At 40.9% G+C, this 25,347-nt stretch overlaps 1 protein-coding gene across 1 annotated transcript; it reads right to left on the bottom strand.

Moving 5' to 3' along the window:
- Window positions 1-482: 482 nt before the first annotated feature.
- RAB39A (RAB39A, member RAS oncogene family) lies at window positions 483-25,347 on the bottom strand. The gene is made up of 2 exons (XM_036324481.1): window positions 24,983-25,347; window positions 483-1,760 (listed from the first exon to the last, which is right to left on the bottom strand). Exons 1-2 carry the CDS (start codon window positions 25,327-25,329, stop codon window positions 1,334-1,336), a joined length of 774 nt encoding a protein of 257 aa, XP_036180374.1. The 5' UTR covers window positions 25,330-25,347; the 3' UTR covers window positions 483-1,333.

The following is a 25,347-nucleotide window of genomic DNA, read 5'->3' as shown; positions in this document are numbered from 1 at the left end:
AAAACATTCTATACTTACCTATATTGATACCGTATTTTTCCATGTATAAGATGCTATATTTTTCTAAAATTGTTAGACTGAAAATTGAGAGTCGTCTTATACATGGAAGTCAGCCAAGGAGGGAGCCTGCAAGTGCATAGCTGCCCATACCTTGTCAAACATGCTTCCTCCATTCACAAAAAAACCTTATTGTTACCGATGTCAGCTGATGCCATAATTGGAGGTGGAGGGGGAGAGTGTGCAGATGCAACAGGGACCAGAGCATTCTGAGCCCATAAAGATGTCAGAAAACGAAAAGATAAACACCGGTAAGCGATTGTCTTACTCTGCAAAATTCAAATGAAATCAGCTATGCAAAAGTGCATGGAAATAGAGCTGCAGAGAGACAATTTGGACCTCCACCCACTGAGTGTATGATCAGACAGTGGAGAAAACAAAAAGAACAACACCTTAAGATGCCAAAAAAGAAGAAGGCCTTATGAGGAAAATCAGCAAAATGTTTAAAATATTGATTTCTTAATTTGGGGTTGGAAAAGTGGAGGGCATTTTATACATGGGGGCGTCTTATACACGGGAAAATATGGTAATTTTGACACTAGTTCAAGGTAAATTGCATTTACTTTTTTGAAAATGTCAGTATAGAAATACATTTCTTTTTATTGTCTAAAATAGTATGCTATAACATCAAAACATTCGCTGACAAGTGGTCCTTTGTTTTTATCTTTATAAATATTTGCAATACAGTATTTTGCTTGGATCCTTATATAGCTTCATAAAACATAAACTTTTCAGGAGCAATAAATCAGAACAAAAAAGTATAAAACTTATTTTTTTATGTTTAGGCAAAATTAAGGGAAGATAAATATTTTAAATGTTTAAAAAACCTGGTACTGTACCTTAAATAAGGAACTGCTATTTTAGTCTAGTTGATAACTCTGAGATTGTTTGATTTGTAAGTGAACAGTGCACTTTTAAATCACTTTACTATTCAATATTAGTAAATGAACAAGAGAACATAATTCCTGATAAAATCTTTTCAATCAGACTATATATGCACAAAAACCCCATTTCAAACTGTCAAGAAAAATGAGTAATATTGACATATTTGGACATTAGTTCAGCTATAAGCTAACAAAGTAGGAAAGGGGGTAATTTGATAGTTTCAAGAAAAAGTTGTCTGCTTTGCCTGATATTTTAGCAAAACACCGAGTCTTGCAGTGTAACATGAAAGCATAGTGCTCTGGATCAAACACCTTACAAAACAGTGCTGATGGTGGTCTCTATCCTGGAATGACGTCCACCTGTTCTTGACGGTGCTTTGGCATGTCTGAAGTCAGCAGAAGCACTCTTTCCTGGGCTTCACTGCTTCCTCAGAAGAATGCACAGTATTTGGAACAAAACCACTTTTCACCCCTTCCCAGCCATCCTGAATACAAATCTCTCCCCTTTTGATAAGGTCATAGATGTCTCTTGTCAAGATAGTGAAGGATTCCTCAACATTGGTAGCATCTTTTGCTGAGGTTTCTATATACTTCATACCACAGTCCGCTGACAGCTTTTCAGCTTCTTCCCTTGTAACTTGACGTATTGAAGCTAAGTCGCATTTGTGTCCCACTAGCAAAAATACAATCCGAAATGGCTGTACGTGCATTTTTGCTTCTTCCAGCCAATCTTTCACATGTTCAAAAGATCGTCGGTTAGTAATGTCAAATACTAAAAATCCACCAACTGAGTTGCGGTAATAAGATCGAGTTATTGATCTGAAAAATAAAGAGGAAAAAAAAATGTTGGAAAAGGACAAGTTGCACCATAATAAAATTTGAAGATACCTTACTGTGATTTAACTAGAATTTATAAATCAAGTATATAGTGTCTTAAGTGAACAACCACTGACAACAAACGTTATTTTTAGATAGACAAATAAGCATCTCACACTGTCTTAGGATTATTATTTTTAAATATATGAAAGAATAACTATTATATCATTGTGGTTAAAAATAGGCACATAGAAAGATTTGGTGAAGGGCAGAGGTTGCTAGCAAACCAGATCTTAAGAGTATCTCCCAGTCGTTAAATTGAATAAGCTCCTTTCTATTAGAGAAGAAACAAGGGCAAACTTGCTATATGCTAGTATATAGTCCTATGCTATCCCTATTAAAGAAACAGAAAATTGGAGGTGAGATGAGGTATGCTAATGATTTTTCTGAAGAAATGTTTTTATTGATTTTAGGGAGAGACAAAGGGAGAGGGGGAGAGAGAGAAACATCGGCTGCCTCCCACACTGAAGCCTGCAACCTGGACATATGCTCTGAATGGCAACCTTTTGGTGCACGGGACTACACTCATCCAACTGGACCATACTGGCCTAGGTTATGCAAGTGATCTTTTGCGTCTCCAGATTTAGTCTCCACTCTCTGGGCCTCAGGAAGCTGACCCTTTACAGAAAACTTTCCCAGACTCCCTTGCCGTGGTTCAGCCAGTGGGAGGTGCCTGCTGGAGACTGGAAGGGAGAACAGGTATGGACATCCCCCAACCCCAAGCCAGGCTGTGACTTGGTTGTGTTCCTCTGCTTCTGATTAAGGCTCCTGTTGGGTAGCTCCACCCCCCATGGCTACGGCTTTCACCAGGTTCTGGAGATTTCATCCCCTCAGTTGCCTCTTGTGGCCAGGTGGTCAGTGGCTTCCCACTGTTACTATCCCTGAATAGTTTCACCATCCTTTGTTGGTGCCCTTGACCTCTCCCACATTTCTGTAAATAGTTACTTCCTTAAACCCTTTTCAGATAATCTTTCAAATGTCCCATTTGTTTCTGACTGAGCCTGAGGCAAGGCTGCAAGGCCTGCCCTATACTGTTGTATATTTCTTGCCTTTTGATATGTTTTCTCTTCTTGCCTTTACATATGTTGTTTTCTTTACCTAGAATGTCTTCTATCTGTTTTTGCCTCGCAAACTTCTATGTCTCCTTCAAGAGTCAGATCTAAAATCATATATGTGAGAAGCCTTTTCTGCCATCGACCTCTCCCCCTCCACCTCTCTTAGGCACTCCTCTTACATTCCACTAGGCCAGCGGTTCTCAACCTGTGGGTCGCGACCCCTTTGGGAGTCGAACGACCCTTTCACAGGGGTTGCCTAAGACCATCGGAAAACACATATATAATTACATATTGTTTTTGTGATTAATCACTATGCTTTAATTATGTTCAATTTGTAGCAATGAAATTGGGGGTTACCACAACATGAGGAACTGTATTAAAGGGTCGCGGCATTAGGAAGGTTGAGAACCACTGTAGTAGACCTTTAGCATACTGCCAGTATGTCAATTTTTAAATGTTTTGGTTGGAATTACTAGTATGTCTCCCTCTAAATTCAAGATTCCTTGAGGATCAAATATTTTTCATTTATGTACCTAATAATCATATTACCTGGCAAATGATAGATGTCACTTAATATCTGAATATCTGTTATACTGATTAATTTTATTGGAGGGAAAGCACTAAGTGTTATATGAGCCAGAGATTGCATGTGTCTCAGTTTCCAAGTTGTCAATGATTTTTCGAATTGAGATCATCCTTACGCAAACTCATCTGTTACTTGCTGATGCATCAAAGGTCTTTGCAGAGGACCACTGGGTTATCTAGTATTCTCAAGTTTTGCAAACCTTCATTATCCCTATTGCTGAAATTACAGCTCAGTTCTGTGACCCGATACCACAAGTACCATTTGCTTGGAGTGTGAAGAAAGTTATTTTATTCCCCTTTCTTGCCATTTCTCCTGCTTTCCTGTTTCTCCTCAGAATTCCCACCAGAGAGATTCTCAGGTGATTATATTTTAAAAATATTTTCTCAAAGACTACTATACTATACAGCCATTGACAATAAAAATCTCCCACTCTCTTTAGCAGGCTACAAATAATGCAGTTCAGTTCAGTTGTTGCTTTAAAAAAAAAAAAATTGAGCCCTAACTAGTTTGGCTCAGTGGATAGAGCGTCGGACTGCGGACTAAAGGGTCCCAGGTTCGATTCTGGTCAAGGGCATATACCTTGGTTGCAGGCACATCCCCAGTAGGGGGTGGGCAGGAGGCAGCTGATCGATGTTTCTCTCTCTTTGATGTTTCTAATTCTCTACCCCTCTCCCTTCCTCTCTGTAAAAAATCAATAAAATATATTTTAAATAATTGAGGGATAACTGATTTGTTATTGTTTTGCTACTCATCTTTATATGTGTGAGTTTATGCTGATGTACAGTGCCTTAGGAGAAACCTAAGGTTATAAGATTGAAAGCTTTAATTTATTCAGCACTAAATCTGCATTACTTTTATTCCCTATCCTACTTAATTTACCATTTGTATAATTTTTAAAAACATGTATTTGCTCTGGCTGGGCATCTCAGTTGTTTGGAGCGTCATCCTGTGCACCAAAACGTGGTGGGTTTAATTCCCAGTCAGGGCACATACCTAGGTTGCCGGTTTGAACCCCCGTTGAGGTGAGTACAGGAGGCAACCAATTGATGTTTCACTCTCACATTGATGTCTCTCTCTCTCTCTCTCTCTCTCTCTCTCTCTCCATTCCTCTCTCTAAATCAATAAAATAAAATAAAAATCCTCAGGTGAGGATAAAAACAAACAAACAAGAAAACATACTTTTGTGGTTGAAAACTCAATGTTGAAATAAATGCTTGTATATTAGGGAGGGGCATGTCTTACACTGTAGGAAATGCCATATGTTCTAGTACCTTGATTTAACTTTGAAAACGTTTGGAATACAGCTAGCAAATAATTCTGTAAAAGAAAATTACAGCAAAGTATATGCAATTATGCTATAAAACAGCCCTTATTAATGATGTTAGGATAAAGGGTCTTAATATGACACCTACCATTTTCTATATAATAATAATATAATTGAACAATAGGACAGTGATTTTCAACCTTTTTCATCTCATGGCACAGATAAACTACTCAAATTCTGTGGCACACTAAAATATTCTATATAATAAAGAGCTAATATGCTAATTAGACCAGGCGGCAGAACGACCTTCTGGAACGACCAGTGGGCAGGGCTGCAGGGCCACGGCGCCACAAGGCAGCCAGGGCTGTGAGGACCAAGTGCCTTGCATGAATTTCATGCATCAGGCCTCTAATATATATATATATATATATATATATATATATACACACATATACACACACACACACACATATATATATATATATTTTGCTGATCTCACACAAAAAAAGAAGGTATAATTTTCATTCATTCACACAGGACTATTGTTGTGTTGGCTGTTGTCATTTTTTAATTTGACAATCTAAGGGAAAAGAGTTCGGTGCCCCTGACTAAACAGTCAGGTATTGCATGTTGTCTAAATTCTTGCAGCACATGGGTTTAAGATCGCTGATTTAGGGGAAGAGACAGGCCTTCAGGCTGAAAACTGAAACCTGAAAGGCAGGTCTTACAGCGAGGGAAAGGAAGCATCTTTCTTACTTTGGATCTCCTCTCTTGAGTCAGGACACTTAGATCTCTAGAAGTTCTTGAAGGTATTATAAAGAGGTAGAGAATAGATACTAAATGAACTAGTTAGGTAGGGCTCCCTGTACAGAATTCAAGAGTTGATGAGTAATAATTCTTTATCAGCAATGACATCTTGTTGCATGTTACTTTATAGCTATTTCCTTGTGGGCTTTGAAAGTCTCACAGAATGAATGGATGATTTAAAGAAAGGAAAAATAGGGAAAAAGAGAAGGGAGAAATATATGAATGGATTTCAATTTGGTTTCAGGTGCGTTATGGGAGAATTAAGAGTATGAGACTATACTCTGGCAATATTGGTAAAAGGGATACAGCATACCCTAAACCCAGTGTGATGGTGGTATGATGGGGAAGGTGAATTATGAAGAACATGGATCAGGGTTATAAGCTCTTAGCCACATCTTGTTCTTCCCAAGTGGAAGACCTGATATATATATATATATTTTTTCTATTTATTTTTTATTTTTTTTAAAAAACCTACCTAGAAAGCTACACTATTAGCAACTCCCATCCCACTTTCAGAGAACAGTCTTCTCTCAGAATGTTTTCTCCTCCTCCTTGCCTTAACTGAAACTGGCCTGTCCCTGAGAATGCAGCTTTCCCTGCAGCATGCTCATGTTGCTCATTCCATAGGATCAGGAGGTGCCTTCTGCCTCCCCAGTGCCACTTCCAGATAATTATTCTCTCCCGACCCTGTTGTGAAAAAATTCCCTGCTCCTTCGAGGCTTATGCCATCAGGCTCATCTGTTGTCATTTGCCAATTGCTTGGTCATTCTCCATGTACTTAAGATTAGCACTTTGTTTTGTTTTTCTTTCTATCTGAATTCCTGACCTTCTGATCACTGTTTTCAGCATCCATTGAACTATCTGATGCCATCTCTAAGTTTCTTGATTTTCTTGTCTCTAGTGAACTTTCCCCTTTATTCTGCCTTTCTTATCCACTTCATTTTCATCATCAGCATTGCTCACTACCTCAAAAACTACAAAATTTAATCTACTTTTTGATCAATACCTCACAGCCCACAAACATGTTTTTACTATAATTCTTTAATTTATTTTTTTAAAATATTTTCATTGATTTTGAGAGAGGGAGAAAGAGAAACTTTAATGTGAGAGCTGACCCAAAGTGCCTACAGCAGACTGGAATGCTCTATCAAGCCTGGGAAAGTTCCACTGGACAATTATAGGAGTGGCATTTTGGAATAAAGGCATGCTGTCATTTTCAAGAGCTATTTCACTTTTGAGAAATCATTTGTGGCTTGCAAGCTTTCTTTGATAAGAGACGAAATAAATGCCTGGCTGTGGAATACCAAGTGACTGCAATCTAAGTGCTGATCAAGAGCTATGTGTTCTCTGACTCATCAGGCTGGAACTTCGTCACCAAGCAGAAGTCATATATATAAGCAGGAACAGGGTTGGAACCTGAGGGGACCCAGAGTAACAAGGCTCAAACACCAAGCACACCTACTCCTGCAGCACCCTCCCAATGTGTGGCCTTATCTGGATTTCCCTATAATAAAAGAGGGGGAAAAAAATTCAAGTCTGCTTACAGATGGCTGGAAACAATATGCTGGCATTGGTCAGCCCCATTCAACTTGAAGGTCAAAGGAAAAGAGAAACCCTCCCACGTGTGGAACTTCTCCCAGAGGAAGAGATAGAGAGATGTAGTTAAGAATCTACACCAATTCATGAGCAGAGGATAAGGGTTCGACATGTTGGAAAAAAACAAGATTGGAAGACTTATAACAGGAGGTATTGGGGAAGAGGTATGTCGATGGATGTGAATACTTGTATTCTATGTGAATAGTCACCATAAACCCCTCTATGGAGGAGTTCCTAATAATCAGTGAAACAACACATTCTGTCCTACAGTTAAGTCACTAAATTTTCACCCCAGTTTGAACTCAAAGAGGTCTTGGTGGAGAGATGGAGGCTATGACTGGGCTCAACAGAGACTTTCTCTTACCTGGACTGTCACTGCTTAATACCCATTTTCCCAGCAGCTACTGACACCTTGGTTATGATACTTTACTCTGGGAGGGTCATCATGGAGGGGACACTGATATGTCCTCATTGTAACTGACATTTAAATCTGGATTCAAATGATACTTACACCACCACTCACGAACTTATGGAATGCCTTATACAGCCATGGTATCCCATACTTTGATACAGACCAAAAACTTCACTTAAGAGAGGAAGAGATAGGGAAACGGTCTGGTGCCATGGATTTCAGTGATCTTGTCATTGTCACATCTTGTCCTATAAAACTGTGGAATGGGTGTTAAGATTCAGTTATGCTCATGTCCAGATTTGTAAAATTTTGGCATGATCCTTCAGGATGTATATGTTCTAAATCAGTGAGGAATAGAGTAGATGATATTTCTCCCCCTCCCCCCATACATAGATGCAGTGGTTTGGGAAACAAGGGGTGAAATGGGGTGATGGTGCCTCTCACAATTACACTTAACACAACACTTTTTTGTTGCTCTTAATCCCTATAACTCTAAACTATGCTGATATAAAGGTTTAGTATCCAAGGGAGAAATGCTTTCACTAGAGAACCACATGAAGCTTCTGAATTAGCTGAGGCTGCTAATAGTCCATTTGGGGATTCTCTTTTCCCCTTTTTTGTTAATCCTCCACTGAGAGTATTTTCCAATGATTTTTAGAAAGTGGAAACAAGGGGGGAGAGACAGAGAGAGACAAACATCAATGTGAGTGAGACACATAGATTGGTTGCCTCCCACACATACCCCGACGAGGGCCAGGGATTCGGCCTGCAACTGAGGTATGTGTCTTTGACTGGAATGGAATTTGACCAATGGAATGGGACCCTTTAATCTGCGGGCTGATGCTCTATCCACTGAGCCAAACTGGCTATGGTCATTTCAGGATTCTTATGGAAGTGGGTAAATAGGCAAAAAAAGGGAAAACAATGTTGTGGGGATCACCTGGCCTTCTGTGGTTCTTGCTGCCCAAAACTCCTGGGATCTTTTGGTTCATTCTAGACATGGTCCCTCTAGTTTCCCACCAAGTCTCTGTGCCTCAGATATGCTTCCAGTTACTTTCATTTTTGATTAAGGTCCTCAAGTTGGTTTTGTTGCTGGCAACCAAAGACCTGATTGCTACAGTTTGCATATCTACACTAATAAAAGACAAACATGCAAATTGACTGTACCTTTGCTATGCTTTAAGCCACGCCCACCAGTCAATCAGAGTGACTACATGCAAATTAACCCAACCAAGATGGTGGCCGGCAGCCACAGAGCTGGAGCAAGCAGGAGGCTTGGTTGCCCCAATGATGGAGGAAGCCAAGCTTCCCGCCTGCTGTGGCCAGCTCTGAGCTCCACTCAAAGCAACAAAGTTTCAATTATAGAAGATAAATAAACCCCAGATACCTGCTTTCAGCTGCCATGGCCATGGAGCTGGAGTGAGCAGGAGGCTTGGGTTGCCCCTGGCGATAGAGGAAGCCAAGCTTCCCTCCCGCCCGCCCTGGCTGGCTCTGAGCTCCTCTCAAGGCTACAAAGTTTCAATTATAGAAGGTAAAAATAAATCCCAGAATAAAAAAAAAAGGAAGAAAAAAAGGGGAGGCTGGAGCTTCCATTGCCGGGGAGGCTTGGCCAGCCTGAAAATGGCCCTCAGCCCCTCACCCAGACTGGCCAGGCACCCCAGTGGGGACGCCCCCACCCTAAAGGGGCTGTGGGAAGCCTGAAAACAGCCATCAGCCCCTCACCCAGGCTGGCCAGGCACCCCAGTGGGGACCCCCACCCTGAAGGGGGTGTGACCAGCTGCAAACATCCATCAGCCCCTCACCCAGGCTGGCCAGGCACCCAAGAGGGACCCCCACCCTGATCCAGGACACCCTTCAGGGCAAACCAGTCGGTCCCCACCCATGCACCAGGCCTCTATCCTATATAATAAAAGGGTAATATGCAAATTGACCCTAACAGCAGAAGGACTGGGAATGACTGGTCACTATGACACACACTGACCACCAGGGGCCAGATGCTCAATGCAGGATCTGCCCTCTGGTGGTCAGTGCACTCCCACAGGGGGAGCTCTGCTCAGCCACAAGCCAGGCTGATGGCTGCCAGTACAGTGGTGGTGGTGGGAGCCTCTCCCACCTCCTCAGCAGCGCTAAGGATGTCCGACTGCAGCTTAGGTCTGCTCCCCGCTGGCAAGTGGACATCCCCCGAGGGCTCCCGGGCTGCCAGAGGGATGTCTAACTGCCAGCTTAGGCCCAATCCCCCCAGGGAGTGGGCCTAAGCCAGCAGGTGGACATCCCCCGAGGGGTCCCAGACTGCGAGAGGGCACAGGCTGGGCTGAGGGACCCCCCCCACCCAAGTGCACACATTTTTGTGCACCGGGCCTCTAGTATTTTATAAGAAAAGAATAATACAAATCAAAGTCACAGATATGTTTAAATTTTCAAGTTTCAGGAGGCCAAAGTTCATTATTTTTAAAAATTACTGGGCTGAAAAACACATGAGATCTACCCTTAACAATTTTAAGTGCATAGTAGAGTATTATTAACTACAGCACAATGTTGTATAGTAGATCTCTAGACCTTTTTCATCTTGCATGACTGAAACCCCATGCACCACTGAACAGCAGCTCATCTCATTCTCCTCCCACCCCCTAGCAACCACTCTTCTACTTCCTGCTTCCATGAGCTTGACTGCTTTAGGTACATGCAGTATTTGTCCTTCCTTCTGTGACTGGCTTGTTTTACTTAGCATAAGGTCCTCAAGATTCATCTATGTTGTAGTATATTATAGGACTTCCTTTTTTATAGCTAACTAACATTCAATCATATGTATAAATCACATTTTCTTTACTTATTGACAATGTTTATTCTTATATGTATGTTTGATTTAGAATAGAAAAACGTGGTCACCTTGTTTATGTAAACATTTTTAATTGTTTAATTTTCCTCTTAAATTTTACTGAAATACATATTTTATCTATGAAATACATAGATAAATGATATTGAGAGCACTGAAGTTTGCTTACATTTACAATGAGTTACTTACTATAAGAGCAGTGCAATTAAATGTGAATGATATCCTTTGGAGAATTTGGAATTTTTTGACACAAATTACATGATTACTGACATTCTAAAAAATGTCAATGATATCTCACATTAAACAGTTATTTAGTTTCCTGGAAGGCGCTTAAAGTAGGATGGTGTTGTCATATTAAGGACAAAAGTCCCTAGAATGCTCAAGATTATTTATACTACTTACTTATATATATAAAATTTTATCTGAAAGTGGCAAGGTTATATGCTGTTATTATGAACTTGGTTGGATGTGCACAAGCCTCTTAAAAAGCAACAAAATATAGAGCACTTGCTGACTTACTTCAGTAAAATGAACCAGATGTTCCATCCTGAAAATGCCCTTCTTGTGGCTTTGCCAATTGTAAAATAGGCATTTAGAGGCTAGAAGTACTTTAATGCCAAAGGCTGTGGGCAGCAAGCAGCCTATGAAAGCATTAGTGTCAGGAGGCCTCTGTCACTATGATAGTCCACTCCTCCACCTCCTTCTGGGAACATTCGCTGTGTTGATGCTTTATTTACTGCGACCCCTGCCTTGTAATCTGGGCCTTTCCCACTGTTATCAGGAGATGAAACCAGTCTCCCCATACCTTTTATTGTTACTGATGCTAACAGTCCCTGCCCTTGCCTAAGATTCTGGAATTTAAAGCTTATAACATATTTTTCTTTATACAAATATTAAAATTGTTTTCTTTTATAATCCCAGGGTCTTTCATCAAAAATCAAGTTTGTGGTTGTGGAGGTTATATATAATACTGATAAGAAAAAGGAGCCATATTATCTCTTTGACTATGGGGATTTAATCCCTGACCATCTTGTATTTTCCTTTTATAAAAGAGCATCACTTTATGCTCTGGCTGGTTCAGCTCAGTGGATAGGGCGTCGGCCTGTGGACTAAAGGGTCCTGGGTTCGATTCTGGTCAAGGGCTCGATCCCCAATAGTGGGCATGCAGGAGGCAGCCGATCAATGATTCTCTCTCATCATTGATGTTTCTATCTCTCTCTCTCTCTCTCTCTCTCTCCCTCTCCCTTCCTCGCTAAAACCAATAAAAATATTTTTTTAAATAAAGAAAGAAAGATAGTGAGGCCTTCTTATCACACCTAGCATGCTCTATTCACCGTTAACCTCTATTTCCCTCAGTAGCAGGTAAGACATTCTGATATCCTATATAGTTTTTCCAGCTTCTCTGGTTATAGCCTTTCTCCGTGAGAGCAAGGATTCCTGTCAGGTCTTTTGGAATGCTGTATCCCTAAGTGTCTAAAACAGACTGGGCACACGTGAGTCCTATCAATATTTGTAAATGAATAAAGAGCCAGGTTAATTAATTCAGATTTTGTCAGACTGTGCCCAACCAGCATGTGAATGCTAAGCAAATGGGAAAATACAGAGAGAAAAACAAAAAAAGCTTATCTCCTTTTGATATTTATAGTAAGAATCTGTGAAGTCAAAAGGAGAAAAATAGGCTGAATAATTACATATGCTATAAGCATATAGGTGAAATAATCTACATTTTATTTTAAAAAGTACTGTATTTAAATAGTAATTCAGAGAACCATGATGGCGGCATAGGTTAACGCCGGAGTTTGCTGCTTTGAACAACTACTTCAAAAGTGAAACTAAGACGGAAGGGACATCACCCAGAACCACAGGAACGCTGGCTGAGTGGAAGTCCTACAACTAGGAGGAAAGAGAAACGCATACGGACGCTCAGAGGAGGCGCAGTGCTGAAGTCAAGTTCTGAGGTGCGGAGTGCGCGGAGCGGGCTGGCGGCGGAGGGCGCAGTTGGTGTTTTCAATCGGGAGGGAGTCGCAGACTCTGAGCTCCAGATCCGGGCGAGTCTTTAGTGACCCAGACTCAAATGGGAGAAACGGGACTGTCTGGCTTCGGTCAGAGCGAGTGCAGCTTTCTCTCCGAGCTTTGCAGTGGGTGCTGGGACTCAGAGAGGCAGAGCCCCTGGGGACAGGACTGAGAGCCGCCATAACTGCTCTCTCCGGCCCACCCTGTTGATCCTGTGCGACCCGCCCCGCCCAAGCCCTGCACAGAGGCATTTGCCGGATAGCCTCAGGCAAAGGCTAGATTAGCACCTCCCTAGAGGACAGAAGTTCTCTCACTGCTGACACAGCTGATTCTCATAGCCACTTGGCCTGGAGGTCAAACCCTCCCTGGTATTAGCTACAACAATCAAGGTTTAATTATAAGACTGTGAACAAAGACCACTAGGGGGTGCACCAAGGAAGCATAACAAAATGCGGAGACAAAGAAACAGGACAAAATTGTCAATGGAAGATATAGAGTTCAGAACCACACTTTTAAGGTCTCTCAAGAACTGTTTAGAAGCCGCCGATAAACTCAATGAGATCTACAAGAAAACTAACGAGACCCTCGATGTTATATTGGGGAACCAACTAGAAATTAAGCATACACGGACTGAAATAACGAATATTATACAGACTCCCGACAGCAGACCAGAGGAGCGCAAGAATCAAGTCAATGATTTGAAATGCGAGGAAGCAAAAAATACCCAACCGGAAAAGCAAAATGAAAAAAGAATCCAAAAATGCGAGGATAGTGTAAGGAGCCTCTGGGACAGCTTCAAGCGTACCAACATCAGAATTATAGGGGTGCCAGAAGATGAGAGAGAGCAAGATATTGAAAACCTATTTGAAGAAATAATGACAGAAAACTTCCCCCACCTGGTGAAAGAAATGGACTTACAGGTCCAAGAAGCGCGGAGAACTCCAAACAAAAGGAATCCAAAGAGGACCACACCAAGACACATCATAATTAAAATGCCAAGAACAAAAGATAAAGAGAGAATCTTAAAAACAGCAAGAGAAAGAAACTCAATTACCTACAAGGGAATACCCATACGACTGTCAGCTGATTTCTCAACAGAAACTTTGCAGGCCAGAAGGGAGTGGCAAGAAATATTCAAAGTGATGAATACCAAGAACCTACAACCAAGATTACTTTATCCAGCAAAGCTATCATTCAGAATTGAAGGTCAGATAAAGAGCTTCACAGATAAGGAAAAGCTAAAGGAGTTCATCACCACCAAACCAGGATTATATGAAATGCTGAAAGGTATCCTTTAAGAAGAGGAAGAGGAAGAAAAAGGTAAAGATACAAATTATGAACAACAAACATGCATCTATCAACAAGTGAATCTAAGAATCAAGTGAATAAATAATCTGATGAACAGAATGAACTGTTGATTATAATAGAATCAGGAGCATAGAAAGGGAATGGACTGACTATTCTTGGGGGGGAAAGGGGTATGGGAGATTCGGGAAGAGACTAGACAAAAATCGTGCACCTATGGATGAGGACAGTGGGTGGGGAGTGAGGGCAGAGGGTGGGGCGGGAACTGGGAGGAGGGGAGTTATGGGGGGGAAAAAGAGGAACAAATGTAATAATCTGAACAATAAAGATTTAATTAATAAATAAATAAATAAATAAATAGTAATTCAAATTGTACTTTGCAGTGGATTCTGGAAGGCGAACAAGTTATGTGGGAAAATCAAAATAATTTATTTGGAAATTAATGAGAAATGTTTCTAGCTTCATTAATTGCCTATAAGGTGATGATGAAATGATACTTATTTTCTATTTGGTATTTTACCAGAAAGTGTACATAACAGATTTCACTTATTTCAATGCTTTCTGGCATGCTTTTGCAGAACAAAGATAATGATGACCAGCTTCTCATAATTATTTTATTTTCCATATAACACAGTGCATTATGTGACCTACCATAATAAAAAATATTTTTTCTGCCCTGGGCAGTGTTACTCAGTGGTTAGAATATTGGCCCGCTGGTTTGTACCGGGTTACAGGTTCCCTGCCCTGGTTGGAGCAGCAACCAATTGATGTGGATCTCTCACATCAATGTTTCTCTCTCCTCTTTCCCCTTCCCTCTCCACCTCCCTTCCACTATCCCTAAAATCAATGGGAAAAAATATCCTCCAGAAAGGATTAACCAAAAAAAGAAAAAAGAGAGAGAACAGAAAAGAAAAGAGAAAAAAAAGAATATTTTTTCTTGGGTTAATTCTCTGACCATTTTTGTGATTTCTGTCTGTTCTCATAAGGCTTCTATACTGTTCTGTCTCATGTGCTTTGGTATATCTCTGCACATAGTGGAATTTATCACTCGTGTTTTATCCTTTCCTCATTTTGCTGTCTGTGAAATTATGCAGCTTTTATTGTCAAGTCCTTTGAATAGATTATGTTCTTTTCCTTTTTTCTTTCTCTATTTTTATCAAAGTTATACGTGCACACTTACTTTTTCCATTCCTCCAACCTGCCAATATCATGGTATCATACTTTTAGAAAGATCATGTTTTAGCACTTATGTTTTTCTGACCATGGAGATTCTTTTCATTGCTGAGCTCTGGAGTAATCTATGACTTATTTCCCTTAGAGTTAATAATTATCTTCTGTATTAGTCAAGATAGACTAGGTCAGGGGTGGGCAACCCCTGGCACACGTGCCAAACATGGCACGCCAGTAACTTTTGCTGGCACGCGAAACCCTCTTATAATCTTCCCTTTAAAATTTTTCTCTTAATATCGACTTTTTATTTTTCAGATAAATTCAGTGTAGGTGCATCTTAGATAAAGAAATACTTTTAGATAACAAGTTATCTTAAAAACCATAGACAAGGATTGACGTGAGAGGGGAAGAACAATTTCTATGCCTCTGCCTTAAGGCTCCCTGCCTTCCTAGATCCAACCAGTGTTTTGGTTTCATCCACATACGCTTGTGAATCTTTGTTCTCAGTGATGAATTTTGTTAAGTCTCCTAATAGGAGTAGCCTGACGGATGAAAGTAGTAGCTCGTGCATATCTCTGAAGGTCACGAAATATAAACCTGATGTAAAATCTCTGTCATCAGTGATGCAGCAGCAAAAGTCCCACTGATAATATCAAATGGAGTCATAAAGTTTTCTGTCAGACCATCAGTGTACATGTATACATTAAAAAATAAATGTATTTTTCATCATCATATACTGTTTTTGTCGCTCGAATGAATTTTATTATTTCTTCAAGGTTCTTCACATATGTACACCTTAAGAGATATCAAGTAGGTGTAACATGTTCTCAAAAAATTAGGGTTGGCATGCAGAAGAATTTTGAGTCAGAGATTTTGCTGGTTTTGCACACACTCACAAAAAGGTTGCCCACCCCTGGACTAGGTTATGGGCAGTAACAAACAACCTACATCTAGATAGGAAGAATGTTAAAGAATCTGGGCTGTATTTTAAACCATCTCATGAAACTTCTGCTCAAATCCACTGGCCACAATTAGTCACATGATTCTGCAAAATGCAGGAGGATAAATTTATTCTTCAGATGTGTCCAGAAGAGGCATCAAATATGAATGAGCACTAAGTCCCTACCACATCTTCTTCTTTTTCTCTAAATTTCATGTCGTTTTCAATATTCCAACCCCAAACTCTCTACCAGTTGCCTTTAAGAAGGCAATTCGCATTAGTTTTTCTGTCAATTTCCCCTTCCTGAAGAGGTCTCTCCTACAACCTTTTGCCCTGCTCCAATCTTGCCTGGTTGTCCTTGGTATCTGCAGCAGAGAGATTATCCTAAGATCTCCCTTCACCATCTTCCTGGGAATTTGCTTTACCCTTCTTCACAGGTAGTTCCTCTTCATTCCTAGTTTACTTCTGTGTGTGTGTATGTGTGTGTGTGCATGTGTGTGTGTGTGTGTGTGTGTGTGTGTGTGTGTGTAATGCATCCTCAAGTAACTTCCTAAAAAGATGCATGAAGTAATATTTTGAAATCTTTCAACTTTGATTTCTGCTCTCACAGCTGAATGATAACTTGGTCAGATACAGAATTCCTTCAGAATTTTGAAATAATTTCTCCATTGTCTTCTTGCTTCAACTGTTATTTTAAGGAAATCTAAGGTCAATCTGATTCCTGATATATTTTTAAAAAATTTAAATCATTTTTATTTTTTCAATTACAGTCGACATACAATATTATATTAGTTTCAGGTGTACACCCCAGTGACTAGACCAGTGGTTCTCAACCTGTGGGTCGCGACCTCTTTGGCGGTGGAACGCCCCTTTCACAGGGGTCGCCTAAGACCATCCTGCATATCAGATATTTACATTACAATTCATAACAGTAGCAACATTACAGTTATGAAGTAGCAACGAAAATAATTTTATGGTGGGTCACAACATGAGGAACTGTATTTAAAGAGCCAGAAGGTTGAGAACCACTGGACTAGACATTATATAACATACCAAGTGATCGTCCTGATAAAACTCATACCCATTTGACATAATCCATAGCTATTAAAATGTTATTGACTATATCCCCTATGCTGTACTTTATATCCCCATGATTATTCTATGACAACACATTTATACTTAATCCCTTCACCTTTTGATCCATCCCCCCAACTCCTTTCCCATCTGTCAACATCAAAATGTTATCTGTATCTACAAGACTATTTCTGTTCTGCTTGTTCATGTATTTTGTTTTTTAGATTCAATTGTTGATAGATATGTATTAATAGCCATTTTATTGTTTATATTTTTTATCTGTCCTCCCCCTTCTTATTATTAAAGAAGAACCATTAATATTTCATGTAATTCTGGTTTGGTGGTAATGAACTCCTTTAGCTTTTTCTTGTCTAGGTAATGAACTCCTTTAGCTCTTTATATATCCTTTGGTTCTAAATGATAGGTTTGATGGGTAGAATAATCTTGGATATAGGTCCTTGCTTTTTGTCGCTTTCATTATTTCTTGCAAATCCCTTCTGGCTTGAAAAGTTTCTGTTGAGAAATTAGCTAAGAATCTTAGGGGAGCTCCCTTAAAGGTAATTAAATGCTTTTTTTCTTGTGCTTTAAAGATTCTCTCTTTGTCTTTAACCTTTGGCATTTTAATTATGATATATCTTGGTGTGGGCCTGTTTGGGTTCATCTTGTTTGGGACTGCGCTTCCTGGCCTTGAATGCTTATTTCCTTCACCAAGTTAGGAAAGTTTTCTGTCATTATTTTTACAAATAGGTTTTCAATTTCTTGCTGTCTCTCTTATCTTATGGCACCCCCATAATATGAATGTTGGTATGCTTGAAGTTATCCCAGAGGCTCCTTACACTATCCTCATTTTTTGGGGTTCTTTTTTCTTTATACTGTTTTGATGGGTGTTTTTTTTGCCTCATTATATTGGCTTCATACTCTACTATTAATTCCATGTAAATTATTCTTCATTAAAATTAGTATATCCTTCATTTCTGACTGGTTCTTTTTTATGGTTTCCATGCTCTTTTTTATGCTGTTGAAGTTCTCTCTAAATTTATCTACTTTTCTCCTAAGTTCACTGGGCTTCCTTATAATCAATGTTTTGAACTCTGCATCTAGTAGATTGCTTATCTCCTTTTTCTTTAGTTCTTTTTCTAGAGTTTTGTTCTGTTCTTTTATTTGAGACATGTTTCTTGTCTTTCCATTTTAGCTGCCTCTCAGTGTTTGTTTCTATGTATTAGGTAGAGCGTCACATCTCCTGGGCTTGGTAGAGTGGCCTTATATATTAGGTGTTCTGTAGGATCCAGTGGCACAGCCTCCTGGATCACCTAAGCTGCCCAGGGGGTGCCATATCTGAATCTTCCAAGTGTTTCCTCTCCCCCAGTGTGTGAGCCATATATATCCTTATGTTATAGTTGTAATTGCTATTGTTGGCACGTCAATAGGAGGGATTTACCCGTAGGCTGATTGGCTGCCACGAACATGCAGGATCAGCTGTGCAGGGACCCCACAGATGCCAGCAGAGTCTACCCATTGAATGTGGAGGTGGCTGGGTGGTGCTTTGATGTGGTCTGAAGTTGTCTACCAGTTGCACTGTCTCTGGCGCCTCCCGGGAGGTGCAGGCCAAGGTCAGCCTCCACCTGTGCTCTGCATGAGTTAGAAAGTGATCTACAGAAGGCTGCTACTTGTGCTGGGCTTGGAAGTGCCCAGGTGAAGCCAAGCTGTGAAATAAGGTTGGCTGCTGTTAGTACTGGGCTTGGGGTCACTTAGCAAGAGATATGGGGCATGCTGAAGCCAAGTGCTGCTGGTTTGAGAGGTTTTGGTAAAGTCTGAAGCAGGAGCCAAAACAGGCGATTTGTATGGAAGCATCACTGGAAACAGGTTGGGTGGCCCACAAGTTGGGAGGTATGGGGTCTCAAGGAATCACTAGGGGGGGTGAACAGTGTGAGCCAGGTTCATGGAGACTCAGATATAGCACCCCCTGCCAGCTCTGTGTGAGGATGGATGGCTCAGAAAAGGAACAATGGCCTCTGCCAACACTTTTCTCTAGGAAAAAGCTGCTCATCTAGTGCTTGCCCTGATGCCAGGCAATCCAGTTCCTTCCAGTACGTCTGGTGTCCTTGGAGCTGCTGTTCTGGCATGGAGATCACAGAAAGTGAGTCTGAGTAAGCCCATGTGTGATCCCTTTAAGACAAACGCCAGTGACTCCAGCAACCCTCCATCTCATTCAGCCACAATCCCTACTGGTTTTCACAGCCAGAAGTTACGGGACTTCTCCTCTTGGCACTAGAACCCTGGGATGCGGGGCCTGGTGTGGGGCTAGAACCTCTCCAGGGGGACCTCTGAAGTCAAGATATCCCTCCCAATTTTTATCCACCACATGTGGATGTGGGACCAGCCCCTTCAGTGTCTCAACAGCTTCTTCTTTAAATCTGTAGTTGTAGGACTTCCATTTGGCTAGGTTTCAGGTGGTTCTGCATAATGATTGTTCTGTAGTTTAGTTGTAATTTTGATGTCCTTGATCTTTTTTGTGACCTCTCCTCTCCCCCCGAAAGTTTGTAGGATCTTCTCTGTGGCTCCAGTGTTTTAGAATTTTACGACAATGTGTCTTTGATGTATTGTACTGAGCCTTTCCAATTTGAAAACTCAGTCCCTAAATCTTGGAAAAAATTTTTGAATTGCTTCACTGATGATATCTCCTCTCTCTCTCTCTCTCTCTCTCTCTCTCTCTCTCTCTCTCTCTCTCTCTCCTTTCTGTTTTATCTTTTTGTTACTTGTGTATTCAACCTTTGGACTAATCCTCTACTTTTAAATACAAAACTTCTTTTCCTATTTTCTAGGTGTTTGTCCTTCTGTCCTACTTTTTGAGAGATTTCGTCAACTTTATGTTGAGTGTTTTATATTTTCTACTATGTTTCCAAAAAGTGTTTTGTTCTCAGAATATTCTTTTTTTTAAAAAAGTATCCTATTCTTCTTTTATGATTACAATATTTTTCTATTATCTCTCTGAGGAAATTAAGAACAGCTTTTCTTTGCCTGTTTTAACATTACCTTCTCCCTTATTAAGTTTGTTTTCTCTGGTTGATTTTTACCTGTCTGTTTTGATTTCTTAGATAGCACTTTGTGCTTATAGCCCTTTCCTAAGTTAATCTGCTGGTTAACTAATGTCTGCAGGTCTTCCATTGCTCCAAACATAAAAAGTTGAATAGTTCTGGTCAATGAATGTGACAAAAGCAACTCATTAAGGTAGTGTCTCTCAAAGTATACTCCTTAAGACACTAGTTATCATAGATTTTCACATTTTAAAAATAGTCCCTCAAATAATTTTGGGAAATGCTAGTTTAATCAAAGTTAAACAGATTTCTTTGCCACAATACTTCTTAGAGCCTTAATGATATTCATGTAAGAGAATGCTATATGCAATACAGGGATTTCCAAACTTATTTGATCACAGAACCCATCTTTTAAAATGAATCCCAAAGGATGAGTGTTCTGTAGAACATGCTTTGAGAAGCACTGCATTAGGGAGACATTATTCTCTAGGCTTGATAACCAATAGCTGAAACTATAGCACCTCAAAAGTCAGATAATATGAAAGAAAAATAAATAAAAGGCCAAATCTGGTGTGAAGCCTCGAGGTCTCCTATTACTTACAGCTAACATTGCTATTTCTTTATCTCATAAAAGTGCCTTTTATGGGAAAAGTTTGATTCATGCTACCTAATATAAAATTATACTACAAGACCATAGTAATCAAAACAGCATGGTACTGACCTAGCCAGTTTGGCCCAGTGGATAGAGTGTCAGCCTGCAGACTGAAGGGTCCCGGGTTCGATTCTGGTCAGGGGCACATTTCCAAGTTGTGAACTCAGTCCCTGGTGGGGGGCATGCAGGAGGCAGCCGATCAGTGATTCTCTCTCATCATTGATGTTTCTCCCTCTCTCTACCTCTACCTTCCTCTCTGAAATCAATAAAAATATATTAAAAAAAACAAACAGTATGGTACTGGCATAAAAACAGACATATATATCAATGGGATAGAATAGAGAGCCCAGAAATAAACCCATGACTTCATGGTCAATTAATATTTGACCAAGGAGGCAAAAACATACAATGGGCTAAAGACAGTCTATTCAATAAATCGTATTAGGAAAAATGGACAGATACTTAAACCACCCCCCACCCCCCGCAAAAACTAGACTACCTTCTTATAGCACACATAAGAATAAACTCAAAATGGATTAAAGACTTAAATGTTAAATTAGAAACCATAAATATCCTAGAAGAAAACATTGGCAAGAAAATCTCGGACATTTCTCGTAGAAATTTTTTCTGATATATTGCCTTGGGCAAGGGAAACAAAAGAAGAAAAAAACAAGTTGGAGTACATCAAACTAAAAAGTTTTTACACAAAGAAAATTATCACCCAGCTGATGTGGCTCAGGGGTTAAGCATCTACTCATGAACCTGGAGGTAGTGTTTTCTTTTCCCTTCCGCTGATATGGAATACAGTATCTATGAAGATGATTATGTCCTAAGAATAACAGAAAAATGAGAAGGACGGTACCTGAATGACGGCCTGGAAGAGAGGCGCTCCAACTTGGATCACTTACCTTAAAACCGCTTGTTACATAAGTCAAATAAACCTCTATCTTTAATGACAGAACTATAATTTTGACTCCCTTAATACAGCAATTTAGCATTTATCCTCACTAAGACATAGTGTTAATAATAATAATTTAACATATACATGTTATATTACAACTTACAATATGCTCACATATACATTATTTTTCTAAGTGAGCGATTTTCAACTTTTTAACTTCATGGCACACATAAACTAATTACTAAAATTCTGCAGCACATAGAAAAATATATTTTTTGCCAATCTGATCCCCCAAAAAAGGTATAATTTTGATTCATTCACACCAGACAGCTATTGTTGTATTGGCTGTTGCCATTTTTTATTTGATGATTTAAGAGAAAAGAGGTCAGTGCCCTTGACTAAATCATCAGGTATTATATGTTTTAAAAATTCTTTTAGCACACCGGTTGAAAATCTCTGTTCTAAACCTTCCTCATTTTTATTCTGTTCCCTTTTAGTTTTTGGAAGTAGTTATTGTCTGCAAGCATGTTAATCTAAACATTGAAAACAAAGGCTTTATTTGTCTTTCCTTCCTATATAATAAAAGGCTAATATGCAAATTGACTGAACGGCAAAATGACCAGTTGCTATGATGTGCACTGACTACCAGGGGGCAGATGCTCGACGCAGAAGCTGCCCCCAAGTGGTCAGTGCGCTCAGCCAGAAGCTGAGCTCATGACTGGTGAGTGTAGCAGCAGTGGCAGGAGCCTCTCCTGCTTCCACAGCAGCGTTAAGGATGTACGATTGACAGGGAGCGGGCCTAAACCATCAGTTGGACATCCCCCAAGCACTCCTGGACTGCAAGAGCAGTGATGGCAAACCTTTTGAGCTCAGCATGTCAGCATTTTGAAAAACCCTAACTTAACTCTGGTGCCGTGTCACATATAGAAATTTTTTGATATTTGCAACCATAGTAAAACAAAGACTTATATTTTTTATGTTTATTTTATATATTTAAATGTCATTTAACAAAGAAAAATCAACCAAAAAAATGAGTTCGCGTGTCACCTATGACATGCATGTCATAGGTTTGCCATCACTGTGCAAGAGGGAGCAGGCTGGGCTGAGGAGACCCTCCCCCCCCGAATGCACGAATTTTGTGCACTGAGCCTCTAGTTATTTCATAATTAAGCTGGGAGGGGAAAAAGAAAACTAAGCTAATCACAGTTATAATTATTGGCTCACTGTTATTTTGTCTGTTTTCAAGCTACATACCAAGCTGCCTAAAGGAGGTTCCTTTTTGTTAGTTTATATTTAAACTAACAAAAACCTCCAAATATAAAATTCCCAAAATCCTAATAGTATGATTACAACTGACAGAATTGTATCTTCATGAACTATAGTATCTTTCTATGGAATAAGTGTTAAAGGATATTTATTATTCAAAATAAGTATCTGTATTTTCATGATGATACAGAGTGATTTAACAGTAATTGTTTGAAGTGCAATTTTATGGTGAAACATCCTGCTAAATGAGAGAAAATCAAGTATTTGAAGGTAACTACTGAAGTATGTATGTATTTATAAATACATCTTATTAAAGAGCCAGACAAAATAAAGTATGACTCATTTTTGGTAAACATTTCCTAAATTTTCTTATATTATTATGGGAGTTACCTTCTGGTTTTAATAATGTATATAAGATGAATTACTATTTACTTTCTTCTTAAAGAGAATGATCTATTTAACAGAAAGGTCTTTAAGATCTAATGAATTATCCTGTACTCTCTTGTCAGTAAGTTCAGGAACCACTGTTAAGGAAACAATTAGACATAATAAAATTTTACCACCCATGTTTCTTGTAGTTGCAATTCATAGTAGATGGTAGAAGTTTAAAGCATTCAAAACATGTTTTTATTATATCCACTTTAGTGGGGTGAAGCAAGAGCTATTAGCAAATGCTAAAGGAATTTGTGATCTATCTTAGAATGGTAAAACTACAAGGAACCTTAGAGCTCCTTCATTTCACAGAGGAGGAATCAGAAGTTTGAAAATTATTTTAATTAAAGGAAGCTTCCTGAAGTGGAAAAAAAATTCTTCATGAAATTCTAGGTATTGTATAATTCAAATCAAAATCCTTTCACATCGTTCTGGAGGGCTGCCCTAACCATCTTTCCACTTCATACATAGGAAAACTAAGGTATAAGCAAGCTAAGCAGTTCACTTATTATCTCTATGAATCAGAGTCATAGCTGGGAATGGAAGCCAAAACTTTAAATGCTGGAACAACCTCACAAAAGTAGGATGAGCTCATAGGGAATGGATGCTGGCTGTGGGTGAGGGGAAACCATGTTTGGGAACTCCTCGCATGGAGTACTCTGTTTCACAAGCCCCGTACTTGCTGAAGACTGCAAAATGCTTGCTTATTGATTTGAAATCGTTAAAAACCTCCAAGGACTACAGCATCTCAGATTCCCTACCTCCCTCTAAAAAAAGTGTCCTTGAATCCTAGGAAACTTAAAACGTGCTTTGTATTTGATGCAGTCTTACATGTCCAGCAAGTGCAAACAATCTACTTTAGTTTTTATTCACATAACGGAAGTAGCCGTTGTGAAATCCTTCTTTCGGCGTTTCAAGCGAACATTTAGAGTAAGACTACTCATTGGAATCCCACCTGTTTAGAAATATATAAAATTCACCTTGGGACGTTATAAATACCAGTACAATAAAGTTCCCGACAGATCTCAGTACGCACACCTTTTCCCCACCAAAGCACCAATGATGATAAACTTGCAAAGAGAACTCAACCCTTTAAAAAATAACAAAACAAAGCAAAAAACCCGGAGCGGTGCCCGTGTCCGGGATGTCACATCTAGTGGTTGTATCAGACGCATTCCCACGGGTCGTGGCCGCTATTTCTGATGACCCCATTCGGGGCTGCGAGATGCTCAAGCCATTACCGCATCCCTTTCCCCCAGCGATGCTCGGGGAGCTCACGCGGGAGCAACCGCGGGGGGCACTGCTGCTGTGCAGCCCACGGGACCGATCGCGAATCCGGGAGCCCTACCTGGCAGCTCCCCCCCCCCCCCCCCCCCCCCGCCCCGGGCCGCGCAGAGGGGACGCGGCTCGGTTAGCGGAGGAAAAGCGGGGCTCCGCGGAGGGGGGCGGCCGGGCGTGTGCAGCAAGGGACGCGGAGTTTGGGGAGAAGGCAGAAGGGGAACCGAAGAGTTGGGGATCGAAATACCAGCAGGAGTCGAGCGGGTTGGGGAAGAGGGGGGTTCGGTGAGGGTGACCCCGGTTCGGGCGAGTGAATGAATGACTTGGAAGGGGCGCAGGAAACGGGTGCCAAAGAAAGGAGAGATCGCGGAGGAGGAAGTCGTCCCTGGAAGGGGAGGAGCGAGGGGGAAGCGAGAGTGGAGTGTCTGCACTTTCGAGGGGAAGCGCCAGAGAGCCTCCCCGGACCCGGGCTCCGGCGCCGACGCGGGGGGAAGGGCGGCGGGCGGCGGAGGGCCCGGGGTCCGGGGTCCGGCGCCGACGGCCTACCTGAAGCGCTCCTGCCCCGCCGTGTCCCAGAGCTGCAGCTTGATCCGCTTGCCCGGCTCGATCTCCAGCAGGCGGGAGAAGAAGTCCACGCCGACGGTGGGGTCGCAGGCGGGGGAGCGCAGCCCCGGGAAGCGGCCCTGGGTGAAGCGGTGCAGGAGGCACGACTTGCCCACCGTGGAGTCCCCAATCACGATGAGGCGGAACTGGTAGATCCAAATGGTCTCCATCGCGGCCGGCCCCGCGCGCTCCGGGGCCGCCCCACCCTCCCCACGGCCGCCCGGCAAGTTCGGCGGCGGGAACTGTCCCTTCAGCACCTCCGGGTGCCCGCCCGCTGGCTTCCAGCACATTCCTGCGGCCGCGGCCGT

This window comes from Myotis myotis, unplaced genomic scaffold (genome assembly GCF_014108235.1).
Source record: "Myotis myotis isolate mMyoMyo1 unplaced genomic scaffold, mMyoMyo1.p scaffold_m19_p_10, whole genome shotgun sequence".
NCBI classification, from domain to species: domain Eukaryota; kingdom Metazoa; phylum Chordata; class Mammalia; order Chiroptera; family Vespertilionidae; genus Myotis; species Myotis myotis.
Note: the sequence above shows the minus strand (reverse complement) of the source record. Positions and strands in the feature narration are given on the sequence as shown.